Source organism: Austrofundulus limnaeus, unplaced genomic scaffold (assembly GCF_001266775.1).
Source record: "Austrofundulus limnaeus strain Quisiro unplaced genomic scaffold, Austrofundulus_limnaeus-1.0 Scaffold5, whole genome shotgun sequence".
Classification (NCBI taxonomy): domain Eukaryota; kingdom Metazoa; phylum Chordata; class Actinopteri; order Cyprinodontiformes; family Rivulidae; genus Austrofundulus; species Austrofundulus limnaeus.
Genome location: NW_013952407.1, coordinates 2096570 through 2107275, shown reverse-complemented (window position 1 = coordinate 2107275; position 10706 = coordinate 2096570). Strand labels below are relative to the sequence as shown.

The 10706-nt window shown below is 38.4% G+C and overlaps 2 protein-coding genes across 6 annotated transcripts in view; both read left to right on the top strand.

The window, feature by feature from the left end:
• Positions 1 to 8561, top strand: part of dennd5a (DENN/MADD domain containing 5A) — a 39709-nt gene extending 31148 nt beyond the window's left edge. For all 5 annotated transcript variants that reach the window (XM_014026780.1, XM_014026765.1, XM_014026773.1 and 2 more), the window contains 9 exon segments: positions 1815 to 1943; positions 2336 to 2457; positions 2530 to 2675; positions 4455 to 4573; positions 4665 to 4846; positions 5094 to 5176; positions 6395 to 6518; positions 6726 to 6894; positions 7072 to 8561. In XM_014026780.1, coding sequence (XP_013882234.1) covers positions 1815 to 1943; positions 2336 to 2457; positions 2530 to 2675; positions 4455 to 4573; positions 4665 to 4846; positions 5094 to 5176; positions 6395 to 6518; positions 6726 to 6894; positions 7072 to 7255 — 1258 coding nt within the window. In that variant the 3' untranslated portion in view covers positions 7256 to 8561.
• Positions 8562 to 9087: 526 nt separating this feature from the next.
• sinhcafl (SIN3-HDAC complex associated factor, like) overlaps positions 9088 to 10706 on the top strand; it is a gene marked incomplete in the record, with an annotated part of 4264 nt that continues 2645 nt past the window's right edge. Inside the window, 4 exon segments of the mRNA XM_014026743.1 lie at positions 9088 to 9194; positions 10176 to 10338; positions 10441 to 10540; positions 10648 to 10706. Coding sequence (XP_013882197.1) covers positions 10211 to 10338; positions 10441 to 10540; positions 10648 to 10706 — 287 coding nt within the window.

Genomic DNA, 10706 nt, shown 5'->3' with positions numbered 1-10706 from the left:
GCATATTGCTAATAATTAATAAAAAGACATTTAAAAGAAAAGAAAGAAAATTTACACATAAATTTATAAAAATATGATTGTAAAAAAGTTGGACTGCTTCAAGAACAGCTTGCAAGAGGCCACATTTTGATAACCTTGGTGTCTCCGACAGATAGTTCTCTTGTGGTGGTGTTAAAATAAAACAATTGGTTGTATTTTTTTCCCTACAAGTGAGAGTGAATGAGGTGAAGAGCTCCTGTTTTTGTTTTGGTGTGACGTTAGACCCGACTGTCAGATTATCCTCTACAATCAGCCGGAGTTGAGGAATCTGGGCTTGCGTGAAAAAGAGGCAGAGTGAGTCGGTGCGGACCAGCGCGTTACTTCCAGCCTYATTACCAGAGCTCTCGTCTGTCTGAGACGATGAGGAGGAAGAGGAGGGAGGGCTGGGGTCATCTCAGGACATAAACATGCAGCTTTACTCGGTTCTGATCGACGGACCCTCCTCTGTGTTTGAGATAAAGTTCATCATTGTTCCTAAGTTTGAATCTGTTCCAAACAGATACTACAGTATTCATTTCTCACATTTCAAAGCTAGCAGTCATGTTGCTTTRGTRAGCTCGTAGTAACGTCTGAGACGAAAATCTGGGTTATTTGGTYTGGGTGAGGGTGGAGACAGAGTACGGGGGATGGAAGTGGGAGGAGGAGACTCGTACGGCACAGGTGAAGTGGAAGGAAATGTGTCTGGACATCAGAGACATGATAGTGGCTCGGAGCAGTGGAACAGCAGCCACTTTCACATGAAAGGAAACTGAAAACACTGAGAGGTTTCCTTTTGTTCGACTCAGCTTTGATCAGTGCCTAAAATGAATAGATTTATACAAACTCAGCGTTGTTMTCTGCCAACAGTAATGAAAGGATCTTTGAAATCATAATTACAACTCATGAATACAATTTGCACCAATACCTTAATGTAATTATTAAATTACATTTTTATTATAAATGGAAGCATAAACAAATATTATGTACTGTCTTTAATAATCACCTATAATATATAACTGCAGGATTGATTTGGTGATGACGTTATGGGTGACATGAGTGGTATTAGCAAGAAAATGCATCACATTGAAAACAGAAGGAAAGGAACAAGGAAAGAAGAGAGAAAAAAGAAACGGAAAATATTTACACAATGTATCACATCTCAAATGTCAGCAGCAAACACATAATTTATATATTTGAATAGGGAGTGGGAATAAATAAGTTTGTCTTCTTTCCACTCTTTTCAAGTTAAATGTGATTATATTCTGGTTTATTGTTATTAGTACGAATTGATGCTCTAAAAAGGAGTAATCTTTTTTGTCTTATTTTGATAATTGAAGATTTATTGACAATATACTGATTGAAACCATTGTTTGATTATTGAATTTAATGTTATTTTTAAAAATGGGGTCAGATAGATTTTTTTCTTCTTCTGCTACCTTTCATTTAATTTTATTTAATTTCATTTAATTATTATTATTTTCATTTTGTTTTATGTTTTTTGAATGTATTTTTTGTTTTAAATGAAATGAATAAACTAAACTAAAAATCAAATAGTTTTTAATAAATTGCAAACATTTTCTTATAGCAGTTGTATATCTTGTATATATAAATCACTTTGCAGTCTAAAACCTGCATTTATCACTATTTTGTGACATTTATGAAAATAAAACGGCCTGTATGTTCATAAAAATGACGACAATAAACTGTATTTACGTAATTAACCATAAATATTGAACAGTTTTGTGCGTATGTATTCTCTCTACTTATTCCTTAACTTGCTTTCTTTCATTTTGCAGACATATCCAGAATATCAGTGAGATCAAGACCGACGTGGGCAAGGCGAGAGCCTGGGTTCGCCTCTCCATGGAGAAGAAGCTGCTCTCCAGACACCTGAAGCAGCTGCTGTCGGAGCACGAGCTTACAAAGTGAGCGGAARGGTTCAGCACCACAGCCTCACTTCTTCTTTCTGCAGAGAGTTCTGCAGCCGCCACAACGTGAAACCGTCTTTTAAAGAGCGCGGTGTCTCCTGCAGCCTCTTTTGTTCTTGTCACGACCTTCTTTCTCGTCTTCTGTAAGAATGCCTGGCTCGCGTGAAAGGGAGATAGTGTTGTTTGAGATCCCACCATTTATAATATATTACTTCCTCTGAAATCACAAAACATCAAACTGCCGTCCAGACTGCATGAATTATTCACAGCCCTCTTCATAATTGATACCCGGGTGACAGACTGGGTTAGGAGGATTTCTGTCTGACTCTACAGTGTAGARTCTTGGAGGATCATTAACGACTTTCTAACGATCTTTGTCTCCCCGTCAGAAAACTGTACAAGCGCTACGCCTTCCTGCGTTGTGACGACGAGAAGGAGCAGTTCCTGTATCACCTCCTGTCCTTTAATGCTGTGGATTACTTCTGTTTCACCAACGTTTTCACAACTATCAGTGAGTCACAAGTTAAAACTGATATTATCGATATGACTTTCCAGAATAACCCCCGCCTCTCGTGTCTTCCAGTGATCCCCTATCATGTCGTCATCGTTCCCAGTAAGAAGCTGGGTGGCTCCATGTTCACAGCCAACCCCTGGGTGTGTGTTTCTGGTGAGCTGTCAGAAACTGGAGTCCTCCAGGTGCCCAGAAACACTCTAGAGATCACTTTTGAGGTTTGTGTGAATTTTCTTTTAAAAGCCCATAATACTGAATTACAATARGAGTCCTTAATTTTCATAGCTGAATAATACTTCCTGCTAAGTTTACTCGCCAAAGTGAAAACTACGACTAGTAAGACGTACACCGTTTCCACAGAAATACTTTTCAAATCTGTTTTATTTATAGTAGTTTTAGTTTTACGCTGAAAAATACTAAGATTTACTCAGCAACGTATTTGACAATACAGCAGACAGTGACAGAAAAACCATGTATGTCTTTGAAAATTACACTTAAAATTAGTTAAAGGTATAAAATAGGCCTGTCACAATAAGCACTAAATCACTTAATCGCATGATAAATAAAAATTAAGTTGATAAATTAAAGTGAGGTTGATAAATTTCTGCTTTTTGACTTCTAACCGTAGGGAGGAGTGAACTCTGGCGTCAGGTATTTTCTAGGGGCATGGTTTTGTGAACGGGTATTTAGCCAGAGGAGCATCTTTGGTTTTCAGACGCCTTCTTTCAGATGGCGTCGTATCAGAACGCCCTCAGGATTTGCCAAGAATTTATTATTATTTATTTATTTATTTATTTTCGTTACATAAATTTCACAAACTTCCGTAAACTTTGTTAGCAATGAGCGGATGACTGCAGTTATTTTCTGAAGCCAGATGATGACGCATAAAGAATAAATTGTGCCAGTTTGGGTAGAGGCGGGTAGGGATTTCATTTTCACAAACTCTGCTCCCGGTCCGTCCGTGTATATCATAGGGTTGGACATTACTGGCAAAAAAACGAATCATGATTAATTGTGGTATTTAGCTGATAATGATTATGATGATGATGATTAATCCCCTGGAGTCCCTTAATGCCTCATATCATAGTCACATGACCAATTTTAAATCACTAGTGGGAAAAATATGCTCTCTGTAAAAATCTGTTCCAAGTTGTGTCAAAAGTACAGACTTCAGACTATACATCAATTTTTGAATTGTGTTGATAGATCAAGTAAAACCAGAGTTATGATAAATAAACTACAGAAATTTTTTAAAAAATGTTATATTTGAAGTGTAGAGGAGCATTGAGCGGAGTGACCGGGGAAATCTCCAGTCAGTCTGCCTGGRGGCATTAATCATATTAATTGTCAACTGCCAAAAAAAAAATCGATTAAAAGGTTTTTCTGACAATTAATTGTGCACGATACTATTTTACCCAACCCTAGTGTATCATATTAGTTTAAAATGATCTCCAAACAGTATTATTGTTCATTGCAATAATTTCAGAGACAAGTTGCCGTCCAGCAAAATTTGTTATCGTGACAGGCCTATATGTTATTTAAAACAGTCTCGTTTTATTTTATTTTTTTACTTCTTCTTCTTCTTTTGTTTTTTTTTCCAGAGATTTAATTTAATTTATTATTTTGGTCATAATTCTTGTTGATGAGAATTTAGACAAAAATGGTACCAATTCAAAAAAATATTTGTATATACTTTAAAAATAGATAGAAACCCAAAACTGCCCTTTTGTTTTGAGCACATGTTTTGATTCTTGGTGTCTGGCATTATTTTATTTTTTTACTTCTTCTTCTTCTTTTGTTTTTTTTTCCAGAGATTTAATTTAATTTATTTTTCTGGTCATAATTCTTGTTGATGAGAATTTAGACAAAAATGGTACCGATTCAAAAAAAATTTTGAATATACTTAAAAATAGATAGAAACCCAAAACTGCCCTTTTGTTTTGAGCACATGTTTTGATTCTTGGTGTCTGGCATGAACCTGGTTCCCTCTGTTACAGTGCCAGAACCTGGGCAAGCTTACCACGGTGCAGATGGGCCACGATAACTCAGGTCTCTACGCTAAGTGGCTCGTGGAGTGTGTGGTGGTCCGCAACGAGATCACGGGGCACACTTACAAGTAAGTCACCCTCACAGGAGAGATCCTAATTGTTGTGTTTGATGGGGAAAACGTGGTTTCTCTAAGATCAGCTCCGCGCTCTTGGTGTTAGGTTTCCGTGTGGCCGGTGGTTGGGGAAGGGAGTGGATGATGGCAGTTTGGAAAGAATACTGGTGGGAGAACTGATCACCCCCAGCTCTGAGAATGACGAGAGGATGTGTCGAACACCACCCATGCAGCAGTCTCCAGGGATGATGAGGAGATTTGTTACTATCTCACCAAGCAGCAAACCAAGTGAGTTACTCATCTTTATAACCATGGCTAACCTAAAATCAATCCTGAAGAGAACGTTTTATTATTTGTCTTCTTCAGTTTTTATTTAGCAGCCGTCATAACACCGTGTCCCACATTCAAGGGGAAAAAAATGCATGATCTATGAAACCATAGCAAGRGCATAAAACTTGGCTGGATATTTCTTATGAGTGTATTTTTTTTAGTGCACCTGTGTTTATCTTTTTTTTTATTTTATCTCCACCATCAGAGTTAAACACAGGACAGATTCAGGAGGGAGTGGGAGAGGCCATCAATGGGATTGTGAAGCACTTCCACAAACCGGAGAAGGAGGTGAGGGACCCGCCGTCTAGACAGGTCTAAACACGTACTTCTATTATTCATCGCYAATGAAGAAAAGCATCGGTCTGCTCCCTCCCCTCCTCAAGACCCTCAGTTGCTGAGGGTCCTGGGAYACGTTGAGGAAAACTGAGACGGGTTTAAGAGAACTGTGCTTTTACATGTTAATATAAGATACATATAAATACAGGATTACTGCGTAATAAGGCAGGTGGTGTGATATCTTTAATTAAAAGGAGATGTTCTTTGAGGATGATTTAAGTGCATTGTGGCTTGAWAACAGGGTTTAAGAGGAAGTCATTGTTAATAAAGGACTTTTAGGGGGAAATCCCCTTCACTTTTGTTTCACCTCCAATAGAGACTGAACAATGAAGAAGGCTTTTAAAAACAAAAACAGTTTTTAAAGTACCTGTGACATGCATTTACTTCAAATACAAGAAGTCAAAGAAAACAACTTTATATTTAAGAAACGGCATAAAACACATGATTTAATCCTTTTTGTCACATAACTGGCCTATTTTCTTTTGAACTTGGTTCAGCTAAAGTGAAACAGGAAGTGACATCAAAGGYGAACTCTTTACCAAAAGGAACTCCCTAGTCTTTCTATATTAAAACATTATTTGAACTCTGTCTTTTTTTTTTAATCTCTGATAGTGACTCAAAAGAATCTAATAAAACATCAGATTCTTCTCTACAATCTGTGTTGTCAGCCATCGTAGCAATGCTGTTTACATTGAGACATTCCCCTTTGACATCACTTCCTGTTAATTCACAGGCAAATATCTCAACAACTGTTCATCTCAGTGTCATAAAACTTTTTTTGCAACATGTTATTAATGTTATCTTTCCAAAAATTCATTCATATTTATCACAAAAAATTTGTCACTTGCACTTTAATTCAAAGTATATTTTATTTTTCAATTCGTGACTGTCTTTTAATTAGGTATACAAAGTATGATATAGCATACTATTTTAATCGAACGTCAAACCTAACAATACCAAACATTTGTTTAATTTAACACAATTTTAATTTGTGTTCAAAGTGTTTTCMTCCTCATTTTAACTGATGATTAGGATAACTGTACGTTGGTTTAGTAATTTAATGAGATTGTCGAACCTGAGCAGCTATTGGGATCAAATTAAAGCAAACAAAACAATAATTAAAATACTGTTCATTTAAAATCCAACTCTGTGCTTTTGTTCTGTCCACAGCGAGGCAGCCTGACCCTCCTCCTGTGTGGGGAGTARGGCCTCGTCTGGGCACTGGAGCAAGTTTTCCAACACGGTTTCAAGTCTCCTCGACTCTTTAAGAACGTCTTCATTTGGGACTTCCTGGGTAAAGACGTCGCCTCTCACAGACCAACAGACCTGTGGGGTTAAACAGTTGCCCATGATCCTGTGTTTTCAAGGCCTTTCTGAAACAATACAAACATTAGGCAGCACCTCTTGTAGTCGGTGTTAATATTTGAAATAGGTTTATTAATAATTAATTGAYTTGTGTGATAATAAAATAACGTTTTTGGTCACTTTTACCCTTCGACAGAAAAGGCACAAGTTTACTTTGAAAGTGCCGAGCAGCGGGAGGTGGCTCCAGATGAGAACTGGCAAACCAGAGTGCGCCACTTCTGCCGCTTCATGCGGGCCATCAACAACACGTCGAGGAACATCGGCAAAGACGGGAAGTTCCAGGTGCTCGTCTGTCTGGGCGCGAGGTATGCAAACAAACTCAGCCTCTTGTTCAGATGCAGTGAACACTACTGACGTGTTGATAGAAATATTAATTCAATGAACAAAATCACCAATTTAACATGTTTTATAGCAAAAGCATTAACTTTAAGGATTAAAAATGGCACATGTAATGTGAACCTGACTGTGTGTTTCTCTGTTAGGGACCATCTGCTGCATCACTGGATTGCTCTGCTGGCAGATTGTCCCATCACCTCTCAGATGTATGAGGACACTGCACTGATTAAAGAGCGCTCACTGGTAAACTCTCTGATACGAGTACTACAGACTCTGCAGGAGTTTAACATCACACTGGAAGCGTCGCTCATCAAAGGCGTTGGTATCTAAATCCAAACCCCTTCCCACTCGTCGTACCTACACAGGATCACCGATGACCACTAAAAAAGTGACTGAACCTTTTTATATGCAGGAACAGACTTGAAGAAAAGAAAAAAAGAAATAAATTTCTGGCTTATGTTAAAGCTACTGTCATTTTTGCCATATATACAGTAAGAAGTGCAATGAGCCTTTCAAGATTTGTTATTTTTATCCTTGATGATGCCATTAGATGTGGAGAATACGTTTTCTATTATGAACCATGGTTTTCACATTACTGATGACAACCTTGTGCTATAATGTTTTACTTAAAGCTAAATATTTTCATTGTTATCGTGAACTGATGACAACGGTTATATTTAAGGGAAAAAGCGAGGATAAACTGTTAATATATTTTCAGATAAAGCAGTATTATTTTGTTAAATTAGAGAAGTTGCTTGCTCTGTTAACTTCGATTTTAATGTCATAACGCGGAGCTTCAAAAGCAAACGATGTAGAAGTATGCTTTATAAGTATGTGTATGGCAGGGAGGCTTGTCGAATGGGAGCCGATTACCCAAGTGGAAGTTWAAAAAAAAAGGCTGTTGAAGTTTGGGCCTTTTTTTCCCTGGAAAACATACATGTATGCAGACCTTTTACATGGATTACCTTCAGAAGAATCCTTGCATGATAGGACTGTATGGCTCAAGCCTACACTCCGTGACGGACAGTTGGATTCAGGAAAACACACAGTCTTGTGTTTCGGACACAAGCCCTCCAAGAGATGCTTGACCCAGCTTTCTTTGTGAAGTGGATCACAAATTCAGCCTTCAGTGTAAATACCTCCAGCCAGCTTTTCCCTCCTACTATTTTTGCAGCCCTTACACTACATGTACTGTTCTTTGAACTGAAAATAACGTGATGATCTTGAGTAGACGTGTTGAATTCTGACCTCCTGATTATCGTGTGAGGAGCTACAAGGACTGCTTCCCCGCCCAGCCCCGCATCTTCTGATTTTGTCATCATGGTTTCTTGCTATGCAATATCCACAAGAGAAAACTGAGAAATCACTGGGCTTTTCTCAGAACTTTGCTGTGGGAAAAAAAAAAAAGGATATTTGATATGTGATGGACTTCTTTGCCGTGCCAACAACATCTGGAATGACTGTGTTGTACTCATCTGTGTATGACCCACACAAGCATCTTGGGAGATATCTATTTTTCTTTTTCCAAAACAGTTGTACATTTATCAATATAGGTGTGTAATTTAGTGTTTACTAAGTGAGCAACATTGTACAGTGTAAAAATATATTAAGAATAAAGGATCTGTAATGCATTATAGTGGACTTGCCTGAGTTTAGTGATTTGTTTATGCCTGGATTTYTTATCTGTTTTCTCCACAAAAATAATATTAATTTTATTCAATTTGAAAACTTACTGTTATTTTTATTATTTCCCCTTCAGAATTTAACAAAATGGCTCTAAATTGTATTTGTTTAAATGGACGAAAACGGTCTAAAACACAAGTTATTTTAATTTTTATATTAATAATATGGTGCAGTTGTGATTTATTACACAGAGAGGTTAAAACAATTATATTAGTTTTATATTACTTTTATTTTTTTTCTCCGCTTTGGAAACGTAAACAAACTCGTTCGCGCCATGTCATGTAGCTGTTGGACCGAAGTGGCTTGTGGGATTTTGAGTTCACGAGAGCTCGTTAACAGCGCTTTCCCGCTCGTTCTCTACTACGCCTCCCATCATTCATGTCCTCCGGAGAAGTACGCGAGGACGGCGCTGATTGGTTGGCTCCGGGTTCAAACCCAACAGTTGCACTCCTTATATGGTCATRGGACGCTTTCATTCCAGCTTTTTATGCAAAATAATGTTAATGACCAGCTGTATGCATCAGCAGTAGTATGAGCATGCGCAGTGTGCGAAAAGAAGACGGCGAAGATTCAAAGTTTTTGTTCAGTAAGTACAWTGTTTTATCCTTTCTACACAAAATACGTCTCTAATTTGTCGTAGACGTGTTACTTACAGCGACACTGGTCAGAGCCTTGACGCATTTGTYACTTGASGTGTCCGCTGRTCGCTTTGCMTTTGCTGTTGCGAGTGAAACGTGCMGGCTTACCGTGTCGACAATGGAATAACGTGGAAGTGAACGAGAGCGTGGCGTGGTGGCGCTAGCATRCATGCTAACAGCTAACAACAATGAGCCATATTTGGCGCACTTCGCGAGTAAAAGTTTGAATCTAAAGGGGAACCGAGGGTTCTCTTCTSTTGTGTATTTAGTAAAAACATAAACGACTTGCACGAAATGTGTCTTGCTCTAGTTGCATTGGATTTTTTATATATATATATTTTTTTCAAACGGTGCTGTTTCCATGAYTCGCTCGGTAGCTTTTTGTTTCTTGACTTCAGAAAGTGCAGCTGCCCGCTTTTTGTTTCGGGTCGTTCAGCTGCACACCAGTGTCAAATCCACACTTTTACCCACGTCTAATAACAAAAATATTTAAGTATTTTTGCACAAATACATTCGCACGTTCTTCGATTAGTAGGTATTTGTTCATAAAGTCGACACAAACGCCTTAGAGCGATAGTAAAAACGGTGTTTGTGTTGTTGTGGGCGTAACATCTTARCCTAAAGTTGTTTTTATTAATGTGCGCGACTACACCTAACTGATCTAAAATTATAGTTTTAGTAGGTTTTAGCAGTAGCCTTGTGTTATTGTTGTTAGCCTCGAATATTTGGACACTTTACAAGTGTGTGCTTGTAATATTTGTTGTAATTGTAGGCTAGAAGGGTTTGAATATTTGTGTGTGTACGCGTAGGGACCGCCCCCCTTCCAGCAGCAGAAATCACAACTCTCTGCAGACAATTCATTGTGTGCTTTATTCTCACTGGAAGGATTTATACCTTGTGCTCTTTTTTTATTTCTTATTATTTTCCAGTTTTATTTGCCTGAGGCCAACCAGAAAAGAGGAACATGTTTGGCTTCCATAAGTCGAAGATCTACAGAAGTAATGATGGCTGTTGCATCTGCAAGACCAAGTCCTCCAGCTCACGCTTCACAGACAGCAGTAGATATGAGGAGACGTTCAGGCTGTGTTTTGGGTAAAAATAATAATAAAAAAATAACTTCTGCGATCATAGATCAGTTGTATAAAAGCATCAAGGTGTCAAACTCAAACTTGTCATTTGCACTGGTTTGTTAAGACTCTCTGAGGACCGTGTCGGGGACATTTGCAACGCGTGTGTGCTGCTGGTGAAGAGGTGGAAGAAGCTGCCCCACGGCTCCAAGAAGAACTGGAATCATGTGAGTGACGTCTGCTTTTTTTTTCCGCCAACCCAAATGACAACCTGTCCTGTCGTGAGCTGAGTCGATAATTGTCCCTCCTGGCTGTAAAATTTTGCCCTGCTCAGGTGGTGGACGCCAGAGCCGGTCCGGGTTTCAAGGTGACAAAACCGAAGAAGGTCAAAAA